Here is a 25944-nt window from a genome sequence, read left to right on the forward strand (position 1 = left end):
TACTTTAAATTTATATTTTGAAATAAACTACCTAAGCAGCATTGTCATTCAGAATCTTCCCCATCCTTTGAGCTGCCAAGTTCCCATATTAAAAAGCTACCAAAGCAGAATTTTGCATTTCTATGTTGCAAGCGACTACAGCACATACAAAACAGGAAGGAAAGCAGCTGGGACTATTTATTATAATGTACATCTCTCAAGATATAATTTATGAACCATCTATTTTAGGGTTTGAGTTTTGTTTTTCTCCAGTAGCTTATGTGTCATAAAAGCTACCTACTAAATTTCCTAATCCTGTTTTTAATCAGAGTTTCATTTGTGTGTCCTTCAACATATTCACTGATTTTTATGTGGTGTAATGCTGGACTACTATGTTATTAATGATTCATTCCTTATTTATATTCTGAAATATTCACAGCAGCACGTTTCCATAGTACTTGATAGTATTAGCAGACCCTAGACCACTGTGATTCAGAAAGTGAAATGGAAAATTATATATTGTATGCATCTGTGTTACGCCTCCTTTATTGGACATCATCAAGGAAGTTAATAATGAGTACTATTAAAATTCACTGAGGGTTGTTTTTCTTTTTTTGCTTTGAATGCATGCAGCTCTTCTTTAGTTAAGGGAGAATAAAATGCATACCAGTACACAAGACAGCCTGCAGGCTTCTAATAATTGACATAAGACGAAGGGAGTAGAAATAAGGTTTACCATGCTCTTAACTGATGGTTTAGTATGTTTACATTACAAAGTACTTTGGGGGAAAGGAAAGCAGAGAGATGCAGGCAGCGTGAATATAATACTATGTGTAAGATACTAGTTAAAAGAGGCAACTTCTCCAGAAGAAGTGAATCAAGGTGTTATTTCAGGCTCTGCTGTTAGGATCAATAGCATCAGCCTTATTTCTAAAAGACAGTTTGATAAGGTACTACCGTGCATCCTCTCCATGTCTGAAGGTGCAGCTCAGTTGAGATTGTTTCCTGGTTCCATATGTCCAGGATAAAGACAGATTCTGCAGCTGTTGTAATTTCTCACTAACAGGTTTACCACCACTGAAAGCTGGCATATGTAACCATGACCAAAACAAGCCACACTAGAGACATGCATTTGTCTGATTTAACTGCAACTCATTGGGCAAATATAGGCTTATGCAAAGCTGCAACTTCAGTAAATACAACATACTTACTTATAAATACAGAACAGATGAAACTTAGCTGTCCTTTTAGTCAATGTGCCATTAATAGGTAAAAATTACTAAAAATCATGAAGAACAAGTGTAGCTTATCTTACAATGCCGTCTTCCCACAGTATTTCATCAGTGACTGGGGAGAGATGGCTTTCAGAATGACCACACTTTTAATCTTATTACTTCACAAGAATTTTCCCAATAACCCTACACTGGCAAAAGCACACTCCTGAGAATACTTGTCAGCAAATCACCTAAATATCACCTCCCCCAGAGCAGTGTAGTGCTAAGTAACTGACACTAATTTCAGCTAGATCAGAACATTGGATATGTGAAGATTTGGATCTGAAACAAGAATAAATTATTCACAGAGAGTTCCATTGTCCGGCTACACTAGTGTTATGGTTTAAGACCAGCTGGCAACCCAGAACCACGCAGATTCTACCTCACTCCCCGCTGCCTCCCTTCCTCCCCCTGCTCCCAAAGGGATGGGGAGGAGAATCGAGAGAATGTAACTACCATGGCTTGAGATAAGAACAGTCCAGTAACTAAGGTATAACACAAACCACTGCTGCTACCACCAATAATAATAATGATAAGGGAAATATCAAGGGGAGAGAATACAACTGCTCACCACCCCCCCAACTGATACCCAGCCCGACCCGAGGAGTAATCTAACCCTTTTGGGTAACTGCCCTCAGTTTTTATTCTGGGCATGACATGCTGTGGTATGGAATACCCCTTTGGCTAGTTTGGGTCAGGTGTCCCGTCTCTGCTTCCTCCTGGCTTCCCCTCCTCCCTGGCAGAGCATGAGACTCAGAAAGTCCTTGGGCAGAGTAAACATGACTAAGCAACAGCTGAAAACATCGGTGTTATCAGCGCTGTTCCCAGGCTGAAAGTCAAAAACACAGCACTGCACCAGCTTCTAAGAAGGAGAAAAATGACTGCTACTGCTGAACCCAGAACAACTAGATGCAGTACATGCATCCTCAACAAAATGTATGAAACCTCTACCAGTGGATTTGGCCAGATAGAAATATTGTTTTGCTCTGGATTTCACAAGAATTTTTTGTTTAGTTTTGTTTTCCAGTAAAAATTAATCTTGCTTAAGTGTTTGATTTGGTATTGGGGGTTAATGAAGGAAGGATGATTAGTGACCTATTTTTTCCTGCCTTATAGAATTAAAGATTATGTTTTCGATGTGCCGTCATTGCAGTGCATTGCAAGATTTTGATTATTTTTCCATAGGCATCTATATTATTTATTCCGAGTAACAGAGAGATAAATGCCTTCTGGAGTAACCTATAATACTATAAAGGACATTTTAAAGCCATACTATGTGCACTTCATGCTGTGACCATTGATACTGGATATAATCTTTAGAACAGTTAATAAGAAGTTAAAATTAGTTCAGTTCTGTTTGTTTGAAGTCTAGTTGTAAGAGACTGAAAATAGAAAGTTGGTTTATTACTAGAAGTGAAAAAGCTTTTCTTATGGATACACCTGCTTCTCTCCCAGTGGCAGCTCTAATGCTTGCTAACCATGGGGGTTATCAACATGCAAGCAATGGCACTGTGCTTTGTGCTGGCTGTATGCCAGTTGCCAACAATTTGTAGAAAGTGCAGCAGAAGGGAAAGATTTTAGTGAGGCTTGTGAAGCTCTGCTGAGAGCAGGCCAAATTATCCCCAAGGGAAGACCTGCTCCTTAGTTCTGCTGTAATAGTTCTTGCTCCTCTCTATGTCCCTTATGGTACATTTAAAAAGGAAAAATACAACACAGGCTTTAGCTGAAACTGAACCACACACAGCTGGGGGTTTTCCTATTGTTTTTTTATATATATATGGTTTTATATCTTCAGTGAAAAAATCTCTTCTACTCACCTGCTGATTGCAGTAAAACTTAGCACCTCTCTCCATTATCTGTACATTGTGGAGCTAGCACACATGTTGAAAAATCTCTTGTGTGACTGACTGATAGCAGTCACATAAGTCTCAGTTCATCTCGCTAAGCTAATATTGTAATTAATACAGTCATGCTGTGTATTTTATGTTAAATTCCACACCTGAGCCCGAAACAGAATACTGTTTTAAGAAATTTTTATACGTTAATGATAATAATAAAACCATTTCCTGCACTAATTACATTCCAGGTGCCTCCTATAATTTAAAAGAGTTACTGCTAGAAGACTGCCCTCCTTTTCCCTCAGTTCAAGGAGAGGCTAAGACTTACCATCTTCTCAGTTCTTTGCAGTTGATATATGTATGAATAAATGTATTGGAATTACTATTTTTAAAGGTACAGTAATGAATTTATTTACTTTTTATGTGCACTTTTAAGAAAAAATCAGATAACATCTGCTATTCCACTCTAATACATAACATAAGCATATAGCATTCACTGCTGTTGCTGAATGTGTGAATTTTCTAGAAAAGGAATTGTGAGTATTTATTTGTAGACAGAAAAATACTTTTTCAACACATGAATGAGCAGAATATCAAATTAAAACAGAAATGCTTAAAATGCCAAGATTGTCATGCTTTTCTTCATCTGTAGGCATTTTAAGTAGTTTTAGTATTAGAATCCAACAGAATAAGTGCTTCACAGTTGTTACTACAATCCCATTCTAACAAACCTTTCACTTGGTTAAGCTGTATTGCATGTATCTTATCCTGACTTTTTCTCAATATCAGCAATTTTTCCATAATGTAGCACACTTGTATTTTCTGGTTGATAATTGGAGTTAATTTAGCTGTAGTGGTAGCAGGAGAATCATTTAGTATAACCCTCTTAGTGATAAATGCAGAGACAAAAAAAAGGTAAAGATTTCCAAGTGCGTTGGGCCAGTTGACATGTCTTGAATAACAGTCTTCTGTAGTCTTGTTTTTAGAGAAGACATTTCTGTCAGTCTAATTTAAGCATCAATGGAATACACCAAAATGTGTTTTGGCACGGGGCCATAGCAAGGGTTTGCTAAACACAGGAAACTGTATTATAGTGGGCCCTGATAGATGTCTGAGTGCAAAAGAGGCAGACGGAATTTGACATCTGAAAGTAAGTAGGTAAAACTGGCAATTAAAGTGTTGCTCACAGGCAAGTAACAGCTGTAGAGAAAGGTCACATTGCAAGAGCATGGTGCTGTTCAGATTCAGTATATGGAAGAGGAGTGGAGAAACCCAGAAATGTTAGATTAACTGCTAATAAATATGGAGCTTTAAGGTGTTGAAATACACATATATTACCTATATAAATAGCAAATAAATATTTCCAGAAATACAGTGTAGCTATAAATTTTCTGGCAAGGTAGAGCACAGCCACACCTTACCTGCAGTAGGTGATACTGGAAAGATGCTGAATTAAAAGTGCTGACCTGACTGTCTGTAAATGGCCAACAATTCAGCTGTCAGAATGCAGGCATCAGTGAAAATCAGAATGGAAATCAGAAGAAACTGAGAGCTTCATTTTAGGCATTTCAATTGAGTATCTATTGTCCTAAAATAATTTAAAAGTAATTCAGGAATTCTCGGCATTCATGAATAAGGGTGCAGGTGTTAGAGCTCTCCAAGAGGAAAAAAATGTATATCTGATTTCCATTTAGTTTGAAATGGACTCATTTCAATTATACTTTGGAAAGATTCTTGGAGCACAAATGTTGCACTGGCACATACCATACATCAGTGTGAGACATAGTCCACATTGCTGGGGTCAGTCCACCATTCCAATCCCTCCTTTCCACAGGGAAGCCTCCAGAACCTCTTTTTTTGTCGCTTTTGAAAAGCAACAAAAATAGAGCTATTTGCTGGTGCTCAGTGAGTTTTCTTTTATGTAAAAAAATCTAGAATAGTTTAAAAGAAACTTTTTTCTTCTTTCCCAATATCTTTTAAAAAGTGTGTGGTCTATGTATTTTGTACAAAGAAATTTGATACGTAATACCTATATATATCTATATCTCAATATATAGAAAAAAAATTACTGTGAATATAATTTCTTCTTATCCTTGGACATAAACAAGTTTCATGCCCATTTTCCCCAAGGTATCCAAATACTGTAAATAATAAACAAAGAAATTATTTACATTTTTTAAAGTGGATTTTACTTCCACTTCCCATAAGTCTATATTACAGAACGTTGCTACTTGTGTTATTAGAAATCTCTGAATTCCAATCTATCTATCTCTGTTGTTGTCTTGTCTTTTTTATGCCTCTCTTCTTTCTAAAGATCTGTGCTGTGTGTGCATATGTATCTTTGGTGAAAAAAATGAAATAAAACCTTTCATGTATTGTTGGTTTTTTTGTTGTTGTTGTTGTTGTTGTTTCCAACTGTATTTTATAACTCTTGAACAGAATGGAGGGGAGAAGTGAAAATTAATAGACAATGCAGCCAATTGTCTCCTTTATGGAATGAGCAGGGAGACTAAGTGCCGAACTCATTACCAACAGTATTGCAGATTGACTTTTGAATGTGAAGGAGTTAAGAATCAAAACATGCATCAACAAACATGATTGATGCATGTGTGAGGAAAGGAAAGATACACAGTAATGGCAGCAAAAGGGAAGGAGTTTTCTGGGATCTGATTTTCCAACACTTTAAAGCAGATGAATTGTATGTAGATGTTTGTATATGTGTGTATGCATATGTTTAGGCTAGAAGTGTAGACACTGTGAATTACAGGAGCTCTAAAACAGCTGTGTTTTTCCTTCAGAAGAATTTTGCAGTCTACTCAGATCTGTAGCTCTGTGTAAGCATAACAAAGGAACAGTAAAGAGGGTTTATTCATAACTATTGTTTTTCTTTGCTTGAAAGCTGCTGGTGGGCTGCACTGGCAACAGTTATGGATGTTAACCACATTTTATTGTTGTCTAGCAAGCCACATTAGAAAACATTTCAACTTTGAGAGAAAAACACAACTACAATTCTCTGCTAGTCATGCAGCACAGACTGACAGCATAAAACATAGGTTCACTGTAAGTGTGGGTATGTTATGTGAAACCAAAGGTGAAGCATATCACAGTGAGATAACATTGCACCTCAAAATAGAAATAATAGTTGAAGACCAATGTTCTGATCTGTCTTCAAGGTGTTTCAGCTGGGAAGACTAAATAAAACATACCAAAGAACATGAGACACTTTTGAAAATACACTAAAACCTTTTAAGTGCTGATTACAAGTATGAAGTATGTTGCTGTATTAACGGGACTAAAGAATAAAACTTACAGATTATTTTGCTGTGGCTGTCCTCCAGGACTTGTTGGAATGATTGATCTTATTTTAGAATGCAAAAGAGAATGATTGACATGACTCATTAAAACCTCAAAGAAATGCAGCTTTTGGAGATAAAACACAGAAAATTAAGGAACATGAAAGCTAAGGTACTTTCAGCATATTTTCAGTAAAGAAGAAACACTCCTACATGCGTAGACCACCTGAGACAGGAGGCTGCTGCAAAATCCCCAGATCCTGGCCCTTCCAGGCAGCAAGCTTCCAGAGACATCAGTTTGGACTAGTGGATTGGTGCTTCCATACCCCACAAAAGGGAGTCCAGGAATGGTCCCACTTACCTTTGTTCCCTTCTGCGGACATAAGCTCTAGGTTGAACTGGCCCTGAGCGGACTCCTAAAATACCGTGTTTGCCTTCAGAAGTGCCATGGGCAGTTTCTGTTGACCAAAGGTCACAAGATTGCAGTCTCCCCCATCTCAAGAGCCAGGCAGCCCCTTCATGGGGCCATGGCCTCTAGCTGTGCCTGCTCCCTTTCTTTGGGTGGCTCAGCTTCCTTCAAGCACACATTTCTGCAAACACCCTTGTCTTCTCTGATGGTGGGAAACCCATCTCTCCCTGCAGTTCCCTCACCTGACAAGCCAGTGGTGCAGCCAGAGCATGCTGAGAGACCCAGCTGCAAGCAGCAGCAAGGAGTCACAAGGGAGACATTGGTGTGGCCATTGGAGGGACCCAGCACTGGGTGTCCCAGATTTTGGTGTCCCAGCCAGGCTTATGGAAGGTGGTAAGCAGGGGTGAATACTCAGTGTGAGGAAGCCATAGTATTGTTTATGGTATGAGCTTACAGGCTGTCCCAGTAAAAGCATTGTACCTCGCATGCTCTTCGCATGAGCCTGGTCTGTGGCAGCAATTGGAAGTCAGTAGTCAGGCTGGAAGAGTCTGTAGCCAGCCCAGTGAAGCAGTCCTTGTTCTGACCTTTTCATTTTGCTTTTCTAAAACTATTTTTTTCGTTTGGCACTCCCTAGTCTTAAACATAACTTTCTTATGACCATAGTTTTGTACTATTGTAAGAGATCTGTTCCTTCTTTCTAAAAAAATGAATAAAATTCCCAAACAGCAAATTAATTGTTCATATCTTCCCACAGCAATGATGCCTTCTCTTTGAATTTTGTGATGTATTGTTAATTAAAAGAATAGCAAATGATGTAAAAGGTGTGTCCATAAAAGAGAAATGATAGCTCAAACAGGAGTGTTTTGTTCTAAGGCGTAATGTAACAAAAAAGAAAAAAAAGCAGATAAAAGTAGTATTATAATATTCTCTGTGCTTGAATCCATGCAAACTGCAGGGTATGTGTTAGAAATATCAAGGTACAGAAGCTCCATCATCCACAGGAACAAATGCTCACAAGCATATTAAAAGGTTTTTGTTGTCTCTACCTGCCTTTAAAAAACAGCACTTTCAGTTGCCTAGCTCTCAAGAAGTTTTATGTTTGAAGGCCTCCATTCTGAAGCTGTTGCAGCTGAAGCTCATTGGAACAGAGGAAAACTGGTAGGTATTGGCAAGAGTTAATGAAGCTTTGCCAGTCAGCTGGGTTGCAGACCTGCCTGAGTATTTGCTTACTGTTACAGCTAGGTCTCAAACCTTTTAACGTTCTGACATTAAAGTGAATTCATGTAAACAGAAAAACAAGGAGAGCTGTATGTACACAGTGGAGCGAGCTACAGCTGAAAGGATTTTGTAGGCCAAAGGGCTTTCCTGTTTCTTAGGAAAGTGAGTGTTAGACATTCAGAGTGAAAGATAAAATACAACTTCAACTTTTTTATTCTTTTCTTTCTGAAGGCTTGGGTGATGATGAATACTCTGTACTAGGACAAATAGCAATCTAGGAAGCCAACTCTAGAGGTCAAATGAAAAAGCTGCATGTAAGAGTAGTAAAAGGATTATAAGCAAAGCTTATGTTCTATAAAAAGAGACTTTACTGTTACTAACAATGTGAGAATCTGTATGGATAAAGCCACAGCACTGAGTTTTGTTAATAGCTTTTGTGGTAAGGTATGTAGCTATTTGTGATTCAAGCAGCATGTTTTCATGGTTTCACAAAATCCTAGAGTCTGCTAAATATTCCTCAGTGCTTTCTCTCATTAGCTCTTTCCATATTTATGGACACAGAGCAATTGCAGCAATTTTGCTGCAGCTGATTCTTTTAAAAAGCTTTCTGCTTAGCACCACGAATATATTTCCTATAAGAAGCCAAATTGGTCTCAAATCCATAGAATAATGGAGTGTGTTGTCTTGCAAGGCAGCATCATTATCATCATAGGAAGATAAAAAGATATGGATGTTAGCAACAATAAAGTGCATTTATTGACTGCAGTGCTCTGTGTACCGATTGCAGTTATACATAGAAAGCTAAATGTAGATGCCACCAGCTTTTTCTTTTTTGTTCTTTCTTGAAATTTAGTAGATAAACCAGTCTGCCCTCAGTTACCAGTCAGAGTCTCAAGAACCATGGATAAACCTCTTTGTTCCCCCACTCACTTTTTTTTCCTCCTCTCAATTACAGATTTTATTCTTGTAGTGAGATCTAGGGGCTCAAATGCCTTATGTTGGCAAAACACCAAAGAACTGACAAAATTTTGACGTATTCTCACATGTGTAGGTAATTGTATGCAGAACAATGCAAAAAAAAAAAACAACAAACCAAACCAAAACACCAATGCAAAAGAAAAAACCCTCCAAAGATCTGAGAATTTACAGAAAGAATCAGAGTTTCAGGAAAAAAAAGTTCCATGAAACTTATCTGTCTTTCAGCCAAGCTAATCTCCTAAGTGGAGTCAACAAAAAGAAGTGGTTAGATACCAGTGTCTCAGGAGTGTGGAGAAAACTGAATGGTTCTGTAGAAGAAGCAAAAACTTGGGCAACTTGGGGCAAATGGAATAAGGGAAGGACTTAGAGCTCAGTGGTGAGCTCAGGAAGAAAAACAAGGGTTAGGGATTGGAGGTAATCCTCTAAAGCAGTGTCTGCCCTTTCTTAGAGAAATTGATCTGTCAATAAAATGGAATAAGTTCTCTGTGCAATTTTGTGGTTTTTGTTTCGAGTTTTCTGAAATTTATACATATAGGCTTATATTTTAAAGCAGAGTTATTAATGATTAAATACATATAAAATTATACTGTCATCTTTTTTGAATCAGTAGTCATTGATTGCCATTGCTTGAAATTTTTTGTTTTCTTACATGTATATGTGCATATATCAGTGTTTTTTTGCTGTTTCTTGTCTCTTCCTGAGAACTTGTTAGAAGAGCTTTGTTTGGGATTTGACCACAGTGACTCTGACTTTGTAAATAGTTTTTTGAAAAGATATGAAAGGACAAAATTCAGCACAGTCTTACAGTGATATATTGGAGTGCAATTTATATAGGAGTTTGCAATTTATCCCAGTATCATTGATGTTCAGAATTTAAGCATATGTAGTAATGTACTTGCTACTGGAGTTGGTGTCAGAACAGATTAAAATTTTGCATATTTTTGGAAAGTAGAAACAGATCTGTGACCTTCAAAGATACTCAGAGTCCCTGTACAGATGATTCAGTGAAATCTGAGCCAAACGAAATGGAATTCTTCACTTACGTGTTGTGCATTGTATCTAGACTCATATTGTAGCACTGGCTTTTTTAACAAGATGGGTGAGTTGTTAATTTTTTTTTTAAATTTTCATCAGTCTCATAAAGTTGATTAAACAAATAATTGTACACCGAGTGATTCTTCAAGTGAGACTAAAGCATATTTCTACTTGTGCAAAAAATCAAAACACTATAGCTGTGCTAAAATGAAACAACTAAGCCCCTCATTTTACGTTTTTGCAAGGCAATACACGTTTTTAATTCCTTATGAGTAGATAAATGTACTGATCTGAGGCTCAGTTTTTAAATACTAGCAAGTAAAAATACCTAAGAAGTGCATGACTGCATTTGTGTGTGAATGAGTACCCATGCTGTCCTGGCTTCAGCTGGGATAATAGCTGGTATAATGTTGTGTTTTGAATTTAGTATGAAAATAATACTGATAACACAGAGATGTTTTAGTTATTGCTAAGTAGTGTTTATATTAACTCAAGGACTTTTCAGCCTCTCATGCACTGCCAGGAAGAAGACTGGAGGGGTACAAGAAATACTGTTAATAATTCAGAGGTGTTTAAATTACTGCTGGGCACTGCTTACACAGAGTCAAGGCCTTTTCTGCCTCTCACCCCACCCCACCCCACCTGTGAGTAGGCTGGGGGTACACAAAAGGTTGGGAGATGTCACACCCGGGACAGCTGATCCCAACTGACCAAAGGGCTATTCCATATACCAAATGACATCATGCTCAGCATATAAATTCAGGGGAGTTGGCTAGGAGGGGCTGGTTGTTGCTGAGGGTCTGGCTGGGCATTGATTAGCAAGTATTGAACAATTGCATTATGCATCACTTGTTTTGTATATTTTAATTTTATTATTATTGTTATTATTATTTTCTTCCTTTTCTCTCCCATACAACTGTCTTTAACTCAACCTGCAAGTTTTCTCACTTTTGCTCTACTAATTCTCTTCCCCAGCCCTCTGGAGACAGGGGCAGTGAGTGACTGTCTGCGTGGTGCTTAGTCACTGCCCTGGATTAAACCACAACATGTGTATGTTGAATGTTCTTCTGTAAAACCACACCTTGTGGAAGAGAAAGAAGAGAATGGAAAGGGAAAGAAGAGGAAGGACCAAACAAAGGAAGGGCAGGAAAGGGAAAATAAAAAGGAAAGGGAGGGAGACATATAGAGAGAGAAAGAGAAACAAAATGAAGAGAAATTAAGAAAAAAGAAAAAATACCTAGAAAAAATAAAAAGGAAGGAAAAAAGGAATGAAGGAGAAGAGATGATAAAGAAGAGGGGAAAGGAAAGGAGAGCTGAGAGAAAAAGATGGGCGAAAAGCCCCTTTAATTGTGCCCCTCTATCATCTGATGTGCTTGCAGCCATGTATTCACATACATTTTTCATTAAGTAAGAGCTGCATCTTACTTTGCAAGGTATAGCGCAGGGTGCTGGAGGTTAAGAAGCATCTAGATAAACAAGCTAGATGTAGTCAGAAAGCAAATTTTTAGCTTTCATTCTAACATGGGGTTTATTGTTTTAGACAGAAATAGTTGACATATTCGATTGAGATGTCAATTTCATCACTAGGTTTTGGAACGTCTTCCTCCCTTTACATACTGTGTGGTTTCTGCAAAGACTTCAAACTTGCTCATTCTTGCATCAAAACCTGTGAATGCCTAACTTTTAAAAGACTATTCTTGCCTTATGGGGAGCCAAAGCTTCTAGATATGTAGCAGGTGCTATTGTCTTAATTTCCTTTTCTTTCAGGCATTGATCTTAGTTGCCTGCTTAATATAATTTGACCTAAGGCTATATGACTAATTTTATAAACTCTCAGTGTTAAGTCTTTGACAGAAGAAAACTGATATAAATTTTCAGAATCAAGTCTGCCTCCTTGACAGATGTAAAAGAGCATCCTATATCTGTGCTACCATTAGCAGAATAAGAAAGCAGCGGATGAAGAAGAAAAGTGTGTTTGTATTCTTATATCAAAATTCTATTTACAGATTTTAATTATGCTCACTACTATGGTAATTCTTACCTGGAATTTAAAGGCTTGCATTTGAACATACAAAACTTCATCCGCTTGGAATTTAAAACGTACAATCCACATGGACTCCTCCTGTATACTGAAGAGAGCCCAGAAACAATAGGACATTTTTTAATTCAGCTTTTCATCAAACATGGCAACTTACAGGTAAGGCATCTCCCACTGAAGGAGAATTAAAGCTAGGATCTGTAAAAATGTTTTGTTTTTTTTTTTTCCTGTTTCCTACTGTAGAAGATGGTAGAGCTAAAGAGAGTCTTGACATTCTTTAGTATTTTAAGGAAAATAGCTATCAAACTTGCTATCAATTACAAGAAATTCATGGCTAATATTAATATATCTCACAAGATGTGGTGCTGGAGGAAAATTGAATAGTGACTGTAATTGGAATGTGTCATATAAAAAGTACACATTAAAAGACAAAAAAAAAGAAGGTAGACTTTGTCTTCACAACCAGTATGAATTAAGGTATTTTATTTAGTATCTGAAGCTTAAGCTGACTGAACCTCCTCATGTGCAAGTTCATTAAAATTGTTATAAGGGAAGCTGTGGAACTGAGTTAATTGTCATAAGAAAATTTACTCTAAAAGGGAATAGAGTGTATTTGTTACCATGTGGCTCTGACTAGAAAACTTTTATTTCAGCTATCATGTTAGTACACAGTTTCACAGGATCACAAAAAGTCCCCAAACATTTGCTTGGTTTTAATAGACACACTGAATAGGAATACATTTATTTGCAAGCTTTAAGGAATAAAGCCTACTAAAAGAGAAGCTACTTTTCTTATAACGGATCTTCCATTGTCCTGTTAAAAATTTCTGAAAGTTTTGCTGCAATTACATTCTTCTCTAAAAGCCATCAAATGACTGTTAAGAACACCATATTTTTGTTATATTTGCCTTCATGTTTAAAGAGCATGATTGTACTAAAACGGTATATAAATTGCAGATAAACAGTAGGAGAAAAAACTTTTATTTTATTATATTCTGATTTGCTGTGTTTTATTATGCTTTGACTATCTATTTTGACTAATCTCATTTATTCACAACAAATGGGATTAATCAGGGGCAGGACATTATCCAAGCTTTAGAAAATGTTGATGGCTTTAGGTCTATCTTACTTGTATTCATGGTAAAGTAATGATGCAGAAAAATATTTTTCTAACATATCATTAGCACCATAAAATATGAAAGTACTTTAATTGACAAAAATCTATTCAGAGATCCCAGTGTGCCATGTTAAAACTAATTGAATTCACTTAATCATTCACAAAGCTGGTCAATTAAATGTAGATTTAAAGCCCTATGAATAAATGGTTCTAAGCTTACAATCAAGCTACAATTACAAGTAGACAAACCATGAAATCAAGTGCTTGTTCACATTAGTATAGGAAATTAAATGGTGTTCCAAAATGCTCATGTCTCCATGCTACATTACATGTTTGAAAGTGTAAGGAGACCATAAAATGGTAAGTGAAATCCACCCATGGCCAACGTTAATTTCAGCTGGGTTGCAGATGGTCAACTTCTTTGCAAATCAGGCCTGTAATATGTGATTGTACAAATACATATAGATTAGAGAATTTTCATGCAGGCTAGGAAGCATATATGTGTGCTTGTATATGTTTGGTGCAATAGACTTCCTGATCCAGACCTTTAATCAAACATGATTTTTACTGAATGCACATTTCATCCTTTGGGGTTTTATGAAGGCATTTGTTATTTTTAAATTCAAGTTTTGAGGTCTGTAACTCTTTAATTACTAGAAATTATATAATAAAAGTGTTTTTCCCACTCTCTAGTACCAGTTTTTATGTGATGAAGCTGCAAAAGTCAAAAACATCACTACTACTACTAGAGTGGATGATGGACACTGGTATGAAGTGCAAATTAGGTAAGTTTTTCTATCTTACTGTTGTCTGTGTTTCTAATGGCTTCAAAGATGTTCTAAGTTGCATAGTTAGTAAATTCCAGTGATAATGTATCTCATTAACTAGGAGTGATACCTGAACATGTGCAGTAAAATCATGTTATGACAGCGTGGACTACAACACATACTTGGAAAGAATGTTTAAACCTGTAATACAGTTGGACAATGCTCATCACATCACTGATATGCTTAATGGAAATAAATTTATTCTCACTGCAATCATGTACCATAGCAAATATAAACATTCTCTCAGGGAAGCTACTGTACAGTAAGTCCAGGATAAGTGAAATATATGAATTTCTGTTAATGAGAGTGTAACTAACAGAAAAATCTTGGAAAATATATAAGCAGAAGCAGCACCATGAGTTTGCTGCTGCTGACTTGTAACTCATAAGAGGATATATTACTCCTGCAAAGGTAACAATACTTGCAACTGAAGGAGCATAAAAAGAAAGGAAGAAATGAGGTAGGTAGTAGGTTTTTGTATTGTGCCTTGCTCAGATGTGGCAGTGAGAAGGACCACAGCTTGTTGCTGCATTTCAGGTGTCATCATTGTTATTTTGTTTTTTTTTTCTAGCATGGTAAACTAGGCTCAAGCTCCAAACCACACAGTAAGTGCAAACTAATACAAGGAACAAAAGTCAATAATTCACAGCAGTTGTGCTTATTACCCAAAAAGTAAACAACATAAAACCAAACCTTGCTAATGGAAGCTAAAAGCAAGCATAAGCTCCTCTCTGACCAAGAAGGAATAGAAGACATCTCTGTGACACTATGAAAGTGTCTAGAATCTTAAATAACATGTGCAGTTCTGTTTATTTCTCTGGTTTTGACACCCTCTCAATATCAAAATGGAGAAAGTGTGATAGGAACTTTATTTCGAGAGGAGATGCAGGGATAATAAAGGCATTAAGCAGCTTCTAAATAATGACTAAACAACCAGGGGACTCTGCAAGTCCATTAAAAATGACTGTGGGAGAATACCAAATTCTCTGAAATCACAAATGACACAGTGGAAGTGTATAAGGACTGGAGACATAAAATTTTTAGTGTGTTAGCTAGTTTAATCTGTTACAATTGTATTGTTACTCCTTTGGTGTTAATTTTAAGGAAGATTTAAGATCCTGAAAATAACAAATGAATGAATACCAGAACCCTAAATACTGTAGGAGCCTTTGAGAAAAACAACCTTTCCTTAGTGCCAAAGCATGAAAACTCCCATGTCATTGACATTGCTCAGGTAGCACTAGCTACCATGATGTGAGTATTATGCATTTTGCCCCAACTCTACTGAGCAGAAAATAACTTCAATCCGTAAATCACCCTATGGCAATAGCTGGAAAGAAAGCCAACCCAATTTCTATTTCTGGTGTTCCATTTGAGCCTAAAAAGGAAGGAAGAAAAAAGTATCTTCTTTTATTTGCAGAGAATGGAAATTATTTCAGGACAGCTCAGGTAAGATGAGCCACACTGATTTTTGCTGTTAAAAGAGAAGAAATGTGTGCTATTTCTGCAATTATTAATTAATTAATTAATCACTCTACTCACATTAGTAGACTGGAAATGGTTTTGGACATTGTTTTAGGATGACACTGTGCAGACACTACCAAGTTGGGCAAGAGTGTTGATCTGCTTGAAAGTAGGGAGGCTCTACGGAGGGATCTGAACAGGCTGTTGATGGGCCAAGACCAATTGCATGAGGTTCAACAAGGCTTAGTGCTGGGTCCTGCATTTGGGCCACAAACTCATGCAATGCTATAGGATGGGGAAGAGCGGCTGGAAAGCTGCTGGTGGAAAGGGACCTGGGGGTGTTGATCAACAGCTGGCTGAATATGAGCTGTCAGTGTGCCCAGGTGAAAAAGAAGGTCAATAGCATCCTGGCCTGTATCAGAAATAGCGTAGCCAGCAGGCAGGGCAGTGATCATCCCCCTGTACTGGGCACCGGTGAGGCTGCAACTCGAATCCTGTGTTCAGTTTTGGGCCCCTCACTACAAGAAAGACATTGAGGTGCTGGAGCAGTTACAAAGAAGGGCAACAAAGCTGGTGAAAGGTCAAGAGCATAAGTCTTATGGGGGCTGTTTGAGGGAACTGGGATTATTTAGCCTGGACAGAAGGAGGCTCAGGAGAGACCTCATCACTCTCTACAACTGCCTGAAAAGAGGTTATAGTGAAGTGGATATCAGTCTCTTCTCCCAAGTAAAAAACAATAGAACAAGAGAAAATGGTCTCAAGTTGTGCCAGGAGAGGTTTAGGTTGGATATTAGGGAAAACTTCTTCACTGAAAAGGCTGTGAAGCATTGGAACAGGCTACCCAGGGAAGTAGCTGCTGCCATTCCTGGAGGCATTTGAAAGACATATATATGCAGTGCTTGGTTTAGTGGTGGATTTAGTAGTGGTTTGGTTTAGTGGTGGATTTGGCAGTGCTAGGTTAATTATTGGAGTCGATGACCTTAAAGGTCTTTTCCAACATAAATGATTCGATGCTTCTAAGATTTAAAGTCTTAATGGCACAGATGTCAGAAAGATTTTGTTAAAGTTGCTTCTTATTTTAATTTTGTGCATCTTCACATGTGCTTGAGTTAATTAAGAAGATGTATACATTGCATGGAAAAGTATAACTTCTGCTTTACAGTTTTTTTCTTTATTATTAAATATATATTGACAATTATATTTTATAAAGTTACTCTTGAACTATGTATATTTCTTGGGTTATGAGCATTTAATTTAATTAACTGTAGTATAATAAGGCATAGTGAAACTTAAAAATTGCTGTAGCTTACTCAACAGCTGTCTACAGTTTTACAAAGTTTGTTTTATTTTCTCAGAACTGGTTTCCAGTAAGATAAGTTTTGAACAATGTTATCTGGGATGTTGGTGCAGAATGGGTATGTAAGAGCTACTAGATATATTAACATAGTGGGTATGCATAGTGTGGGATTTTCTTTGTTCTGCAGATGTGAAGTATTATGAACAGACAAGATGGGTGATGAAAAAAAATACAATATTGTACTAGTTTGTTGAAAGAATATGCTCATTCTCTTTGCTTAAAGTATTCTTAGTTCTTTGGAGTGCTTTTGACCTTTCCCTGCAATGGAAAGATTTTTGTCTTTCAGATTTACTAACAGCAGTGCACTTCAGCAACTGAATATAAGCCATATGCAAAAAATATACTGCCTCTACAATATTGTATTAAATGAAAGAAATAGACTTAAGAGTATGAGTGCTGTGTAATACAAGTTTGAACACAGTAAAAAGTAGGGGGTGATAACATCTTCCTTTTCTGCTTACAGAGGTATATTTTTCTGCTTCCTTTATCCCACAGAAATCATTCCTGGTGTGAATTAAAGAAAGTTCACACCTTTTAATGTTTGCAAATAAACGTGCATATTACTGTCAGACACTGCACTGTATCCAGTTCTTATAGTTCACCAGAATGCTCAGGCTGAAAGTAAAATGGCAGCATTGCTGAAGTACAGCAATGTGATGATGGAATATTGTGGCTATAACAATTATAACAATTTAATAAAATTGAATATACTAAGAGGTCTGGATTTGCATCAAAATCTGAGATAAATCGATAATTTTGGATAGGATATAACTCTTTGCCTCAGATTAGTTTTCTAGCACTGGCTGCTAAAAACAACACATTGTCAAGGTTTGTCTCAGAGTAATAGCTAAGAATTCTGGGTTATATGCAGGCTTGTACAGTTGTTTGCTAAGTCTAGCTATTAATGAAAATCATTGCAGCTGTTTCAGATTTCTGACTGTATCATTTTGAATTTCTTAAGAATCTTTCCAGGGAAGTGAAACAGCAAAAGTGTAAAACAGGTATGGACAATATCACACAGGGATTAGAGTTCTGTAGGTTATTATGAAGGAAAGGAATTTGTGAAGTTTACATGTTTGGGATGCTCTACCACAATATTCTTATTGCAGCCCTTATAAAACCACCTTCTTTAGTTGCTTTAAGATTTATCTTTTTTGATCTTTGTCATCAAAACAAGTTGATAAAATAGCATGTATTGCAGAAACAGGCCAATCTGTAGCAGAGGTGTTAGAAATTCATTTATGCTTCATTTCAACAATTATTTCAGTACTGATAATCATAGTCTCCTTGATTAAAGAGCATTTTTTATTTTATTTTTAATCTCAGATCACAACTGTTGATTTATTTAGCAAATCGATCATATATAAATTGATTGTGCAGTAGATGTCACAAATGCAACTTGTTTCTTTAAAAATGAGTCTATCCCCTTTGACCTTTTTTAATCGACTGTGAGCATTAAGATTACAAAACTGGTATAGATTCTCCATCAGTCTGGAGAACAGCTGCAAAATGTGACAATTTTCGTTTTTAAGGAGTGCATTATTCTTCTCCTTTAACTCCTAATATCTGTGATTTGAGGTTTGCATTAGTTAGCTATAGGACGTTTGACGATTGATTGTCTTGGGTTTGTAGATGTTTTCTGATTCCTGTAGTCAGAAAAAGATCCTTCTAATCATGTCATAATGCAACATACACTCACTCTGGAGCTTGTATATTGCTTGGTTTTGATAGCTTTTAATGAAGGCTTGAGATAATCCATGTGGTAGAAAATATGCTGTATTTATTATCCTTCAGAATATACTACAAAGCTTATATTTTCCTTACAGTTTACAGACAGGTAAGATAAGCAGATCATAGATAAAAAGACTAGAAAAAAGTGCAGATGCTTTTCTGTTTTGTGCTTTGGGGCTTTTTTTTTATTTATTTTATTTTAAATTCCTATTTTTATGTAATTGCAGAGGTGCTAAACGTTGGCCTTCATTTTTAATGTAACAGCATATAGATGAAGTCATCTGTTGTTTCATGCACTGTGTAAATGCCATGTAGTCTACTTAATAAAAATATGCTTAATGGGCCATCTTCCCAAAAAACAGCGTAAACTACAAGAAATTAATAGCAATGAATGCTGCTTAATTAGAGAAGTGTATTCAATATTTATAAAATGCAGTAAGAAGTGTATTCTTGATAGAAGATAGTTTCATGCTCTTTTCATCCTCTAGGCCTCTCCCAAGGAAGCTCATTGCAGAGAGGCAAGTCAATGAAAGCAAGCGGATTTAAGAATATAGTTTAGATGAACATTTTTGAAATAATGATCCTACTATCGAAACCTGGATTTGTAAGGTAGAAAATAGGAATGAGTTGATCATGAAGCATAAAGAAAATTGAAAGAATTCTTTTTTTGGTTTAGTTTGGAGGTTTTGGACAGAGATAAAGAAATTTATGTTAAAATATTTATGGTGACTATCACACAGATGAAGAGGCAGGAGTGGAGAATATCCCCTAAAAAAAGAGTATTCTGGCATACATCTGAAAGGAAAAAGAGACTGACTTTGCAATGGGAAAGAGTGGCTGTTAGCACAAGTTTCTCAAAAAGTGGAAAACTAATTTCTAGGTCCTAAAGATGTCTGTTACACAGTGACACTATTACTGACCACTAGCAGTGCGTGACAGTGCTACAGAAATGGCAATGCTGGATTGAAGCAAGAGAATCAGAGGTGATTCTGATTTATGAACTGTGAGATTAAAACCAAATATGAATCAAAAACACTAAATAGACAAAGTTTTAAAATCTTGCTAGTCAGAATATATCTTCATATATTTTCCAATTCATTCTACTAACTTGTGCAGTACATTTAGAGAGAATTAATTTGTTTTTAATCCTTTCACAGATATGTAGAAGGGGAGTTGGACTAATAACATTCCCTCCTGTGACTAATTTTATTCATTACTTTATCTCATAAATACTTGATTTAAATGTAGCTTAATCTGGCTTTCTATTTAGAGGTCAAGTGTTCAAAATAAATGGTGGTGCTTCTTAAGAATAAATTTTCAATCAATAATGGTTTTAAGATTATACTTTTTTTTTGTCCAAGATCTTAATCATCCCTTTTTAATGACTTAGAGCACTATGGAAATAATGATTTTGTGAATGGTAGAAAAAAATAGTAGTGCAAATACAAATACAGCATCTCAATAAAAAACATCTGAACAGTTAAACAGTTATAAATTCAGATAAGAAAACTGGTCTATGCACAAGTTGAACACTGAGAATGCATTGATAATGTGCTGTTGATGAAATACTAAGGAAAGTGATAGTCGATCAATAAAATTATACTTATCCATTTTGATTTTTAAGTGTAGATTTCTGTAGCTGATTATTTTTGCGTACAAATACCAGAAATTAGTTTTACTATACAGTTTATCAATGCAGTTATCCTCTGCTAATCTTAGATATTTTCACATTTTAGTTAGTTCCTTTTTTTTTTCTGAAAAGATATTTTAAGCTTTGGTACTAGAACTATTTTACCAAAACTATTATCTCTTCTTTAAAGTGTCATTATCATCAAAACCAAACCTATATTTTTATATCTAGATTCACAAATAATTAATTTTTTTTCCACACTTACAATTGCCTTCCTTCCTATGTCTTCAGTAAAAAAAAAGCAAAGAAACAACATGCTCTCTCTTACTGACTGCTTCATATCACTAAATTCTATATCTTTCAGAGATTCTGTCTCAATAATTCATGTATGTGCTGGAGGCTTTTCCTCAGGACATGTCCTAAGCTGGTTCTCTCTTTAAAACATATTCAAATCTTGTTCTTTCCCATATGATCTATACAGTAACTCCATTCTTCATGTTATTAATTTCCCTATTCATAATTATATTCTCAGAATAATCCAAATTGCTAATTTTTTAAACAAAAAATAACAACATTGACTGACATCTTTTATATATTTGAAATATTTTTTCCATTTAAAAAGTAATTGAACATAACAGTATCCTATTTCTGAATGGAATTTATTATATGGAAAACAGACCTAATATATATATAATGCACACAATCCAGTATTCTCTTTTAGACACTTAAATGTGCTGAGCCATTTGACTTCCTGAGCAAATTCTTGTGTTTTCAAATGGGATGTAAATATAGTTAATACAATATATGCATATTGGAACTTTCTCACACTAAATCATGCCACACAAGGCTCTGTCTAACATGGCCTTGAACACCGCCAGGGATGGAGCATTCACAACCTCCCTGGGCAACCTATTCCAGTGCCTCACTGCACTAACAGTAAAGAACTTCTTCCTTATATCCAGTCTAAACTTCCCTTGTTTATGTTTGAACCCATTCCCCCTTGTCCTATCACTACAGTCCCTAATGAAAAGTTCCTCCCCAGCGTCCTTATAGGCCCCCTTCAGATACTGGAAGGCTGCTATGAGGTCTTCATGCAGCCTTCTCGTTTATTCAGGCAGTGCTGTGTGAATACTGTACACTGTAACACATGCTTAGTAAGAAGGAAGCTGTCTCTACTTTATCTCACATTATTCCCTTTCAGTCAGAGTCTCCCTGAAGGATGGGATAGAGCTTGCGGAGTGTCTGCAGGAATAGTGCAATAGTACAATAGTACAGACTGGGAAAATCCTAACAGAAAACAACAAAAAATAACAATGACAAAAAACAAACAAACAAGCAAACAAGTAACCAACTAAACAAAAGCAGTCTGACTGCTTCATAAGCGAGCACGAAGATGAGCCTTGTCAGACCATGGAGGGAAGAATATTTTGTTAGGGACCAACAGTGTATAGTAAAGAATTTATTCAAGTTAGAGAACAAATTTGCCTTCTGTTTAATCTATCACACTTATTTCTACATTTTTAATATTTAAAATGTTACCTTTTAAAAATCTAAATAAAGCCTGTCTTAAAAGACTTTATTAAAGAGGGAGCTCCTTTTTACGTCTTTTTTGAGAAGTCCCTTTAACTAAAGGAAGACAATTCAAAGTCCCTTCAAAGGGAGACTTCTGTCCTCAGGGCCTCAGGGGGACTTGGTTACTTTTATCATGTTCAACGTGGTTTGTTCTCCCTCTATTCTTTTTGTGGGTTTTTTCTTTCTTTGTCTGTTTTTTTTTTTTTAATCTGGCTACAACTCATGTGGCCAGAGCTCACATAGAAAACTGATAAGTTAAAATAGATGTACTTTTTAGTCTCTTCAGGTAAGTTACTTCTTTAATGCAAATTGCTGCATGAAGAACATATGGATACCCATGGAATAAAGGCTGGGACTCAGTCCTTTGCCTAAATTAGAGCTCAGGGTGTAGAGAGTGCCTGCACTTGTCTTATGAGGGAATGGTGCACAATGGGCAGGGCTACACTCTGTGCTCCCTGGTGGAGATCCTCCTGCAGCCCGTGGCTGAGCTGCGGGATGCTGTTAATAGACTGCGAGATGTCAGGGAAGCTGACAGGAAGCAGGAATGCTTGCTCCTGGTCCAAACTGTGCAGGGGCCTCGAGCTTCACCTCTACCTCATGAAGGAAAGAAGGAGGCCGTTAACCTGGGAAGCTGGGAATTAGTGACAAAAAAACCCAACAAAAATAGAAGGAAAAGGACAACCAAAAGCAAGGGGCTTCCCCCTAAATCCGCTGTCCCCACGCACAACCGCTTTGCTGTCCTGCAGAGGACTAATGAGGAAACATACTCGAGCCAGAAACAGCCGGCTGATGCACTGCTAAAGAAGATCTCTACTGGTGCTGCCAGGAAAAAGTGGCGGGTCATAATTGTAGGGGACTCTACACTGAAAGGGACAGAAGCACTTGTCTGTCAGCCTGACCCGGTCTCAAGGGAGGTGTATCACCTACCAGGGGAACGGATCGGGGATGTGGCAGAGAGGCTGCCTGCTCTAGTAAGTCCCATGGACTATTACCCACTTCTGGTGATACCTGTGGGTGCTAGGGATATAGATAGTAGTAGCCTAGGGAACATAAAGAAGGACTACAGAGCCCTGGGGGTGGTGGTTAGGGGCTATGGAGCCCAGATAGTCTTTTCATCAATTCTCCAGGATACAGGGGAGGACCTAAAAAAAGCTAGGAGAATTAACCAGGTTAATAAATGGTTAAAGGGTTGGTGTCATAGTCAGGGGATTGGGTCGACTCAGATGCCTCTATACAAACGCCCGTAGCGTGGAGAACAAACCAGAGGAATTAGAGATGTGTGCACGTCTACGAGGGTATGATATAATAGGCATCACAGAAACATGGTTGGAAGGCTCCTATGACTGGAGTGTTGGAATGGAAGGTTACAGGCTCTTTAGAAAAGACAGGCCTGGCAGGCGGGGAGGGGGAGTTGCCCTTTATGTTAGGGATAGGCTGGAGAGTATGGAACTCTGTCTGGGGACAGGTGAGCAGTTAACAGAGAGTTTGTGGATCAGGGTTAAATGGAATATAGCTATGGGAGACGTTACTGTGGGGATCTGTTACAGACCGCCTGATCAAGGAGAACCTGCAGATGAAGCACTCCATAGACAGATAGGAAAAGCCTCACGCTCACAGTCCCTTGTTCTCATGGGTGACTTCAACCACACTGACATCTTTTGGAAGGACAGTACGGCCCGGCACAAGCAATCCAGGAGGTTCCTCAATTGTGTAGAAGACAACTTCCTTCTGCAAGTAATAGAGGAACCGACAAGGAGAGGTGCCATGCTTGACCTCATGCTCACCAAGAGGGAAGGGCTCGTTGGAAATGTGACTCTCCAGGGCAGCCTTGGATGCAGCGATCATGAGATGGCCAAATTCAAAATCCTAAGGACAGTGAGAAGAGTGTGCAGCAAGCTCAATGCCCTGGACTTCAAAAGAGCAGACTTTGGCCTCTTCAGGACCCTACTCAGTAAGGCTCCATGGGGAATAGCCCTAGAGGGCAGGGGGGCCCAAGACTCTTGGTGGATATTCAAGGATCACCTGCTACAAGCTCAGGAGTGTTGCATCCCAACCAGAAGAAAGTGCAGCAGGAGGGCCAGGAGACCTGCTTGGATGGATAAGGAGTTGCTGAGGAAAATTCAAAGGAAAAAAGAGGCTTATAAAAAGTAGAAGCAAGGACAGGTGGCCTGGGAAGAGTACAGGGATGTTGTCCGGGAAGCTAGGGACCAGGTTAGGAAAGCTAAGGCCCAGTTAGAATTAGACTTAGCTAGAGGTATTAAAGATAACAGGAAGGGATTCTACAGGTACATAGCAAATAAAAAACAGACTAGGGAGAATGTAGGCCCCCTCAGGAAGCTCTCAGGAGAACTGGCTACACAGGATTTGGAGAAGGCTGAGGTTCTGAATGACTTTGTTGCCTCAGTCTTCACTGGCAAAGGCTCTGACCAAACCACCCAAGTCTTGGAAGGCAGATGCAGGGACTGTGAGAATGAAGACCTTGTGCCCACTGGAGGAGAGGATGTGGTTTGAGACCATCTTAAAAATCTGAACGTGCACAAGTCCGTGGGTCCTGATGAGATCCATCCACAGGTCCTGAAGGAGCTGGCAAATGAAGTTGCGAAGCCGCTGGCCATCATATTTGAAAAATCATGGCAGTCAGGTGAAGTTCCCAAGAACTGGAAAAAGGGAAATATAACCCCCATTTTCTAGAAGGGGAAAATGGATGACACAGGCAACTGCAGACCAGTCAGTCTCACCTCTGTGCTTGGCAAAATCTTGGAGCAGATTCTCCTGGAAGGCATGCTAAGGCACATGAAAAACAACAAGGTGCTTGGTGACAGCCAGCATGGCTTCACTAAGGGGAAGTCCTGCCTGACCAATTTGGTGGCCTTCTATGATGGGGCTACAGAACTGATGGACAGGGGTAGAGCAGTTGATGTCATCTACCTGGACTTCTGTAAAGCGTTCGAAATTTTCCCACATGACATCCTTGTCTCTAAATTGGAGAGACATCAATTTGATGGATGGACCACTCAGTGGATAAAGAACTGACTGGATGGCCGCACACAAAGATTTGTGGTCAATGGCTCAATGTTCAGCTGAAGACCAGCAACGAGTGGTGTCCCTCAGGGATCGGTGTTGGGACCGGTCTTGTTTAACATCTTTGTCGCTGACATGGGCAGTGGGATTGAGTGCGCCCTCAGCAAGTTTGCCGATGACACCAAGCTGTGTGGTTCGGTTGATAGGCTGGAGGGAAGGAATGTCATCCAGAGGGACCTTGACACACTTGTGAGGTGGGCTGATGCCAATCTTATGTAGTTTAACCATGCCAAGTGCAAGGTCCTACACCTGGGTCAGAGCAATCCCAGGCACAGGTTGGGCAGAGAAGAGATTAAGAGCAGCCCTGCAGAGAAGGACTTGGGCGTGTAGGTTGATGAGAAGATGAACATGAGCTGGCAGTGTGCGCTTGCAGCCCAGAAAGCCAACCGTATCTTGGGCTGCACCAAAAGGAACGTGACCAGCAGGGAGAAGGAGGTGATCCTGTCCCTCTACTCTGCTCTTGTGAGACCTCACCTGGAGTATTGTGTGCAGTTCTGGTGTCCTCAACATAAAAAGGACATGGAATTGTTGAAACAGGTCCAGAGGAGGGCCACGAGGATGATCAGGGGACTGGAGCACCTCCTGTATGAAGACAGGCTGAGGAAGTTGGAGCTGTTCAGCCTGGAGAAGAGAAGGCTGCGTGGAGACCTCATAGCGGCCTTCCAGTATCTGAAGGGGGCCTATAGGGATGCTGGAGAGGGACTCTTCATTCGGGACTGTAGTAACAGGACAAGGGGTAACGAGTTAAAACTTAAACAGGGGAAGTTTAGGTTGGATATAAGGAGGAAATTCTTTCCTTTTAGAGTGGTGAGGCACTGGCATAGGTTGCCCAGGGAGGTTGTGAATGCTCCATCCCTGGCAGTGTTCAAGACCAGGTTGGACGAGGCCTTGGGTGATATGGTTTAGCGTAAGGTGTCCCTGCCCACGGCAGGGACGTTGGAACTAGATGATCTTAAGGTCCTTTCCAACCCTCAGTATTCTATGATTCTATGATTCTAAATTGCCTGTCAAACCACATCTATAGATGTATAAGAAATGCCAGTGAGTTCATCTGGGCCCCACCATATCTACTGTACATATGCACAGTCCTTCATTCACTTTCC

The 25944-nt window shown here is 38.3% G+C and overlaps 1 protein-coding gene across 1 annotated transcript in view; it reads left to right on the top strand.

The window, feature by feature from the left end:
• The window catches only part of EYS (eyes shut homolog), an 828128-nt gene that overhangs the window by 539796 nt on the left and 262388 nt on the right, over positions 1 to 25944 (top strand). Inside the window, exons 32-33 of the mRNA XM_061460547.1 lie at positions 12031 to 12221; positions 13873 to 13964. Coding sequence (XP_061316531.1) covers positions 12031 to 12221; positions 13873 to 13964 — 283 coding nt within the window. The remainder of the gene's footprint in view (positions 1 to 12030; positions 12222 to 13872; positions 13965 to 25944) is intronic.

Source organism: Pezoporus flaviventris, unplaced genomic scaffold (genome assembly GCF_033815535.1).
Source record: "Pezoporus flaviventris isolate CSIRO_AGI_PZ_B2104156 unplaced genomic scaffold, CSIRO_AGI_Pfla_v1 ptg000031l, whole genome shotgun sequence".
Taxonomy (NCBI): domain Eukaryota; kingdom Metazoa; phylum Chordata; class Aves; order Psittaciformes; family Psittacidae; genus Pezoporus; species Pezoporus flaviventris.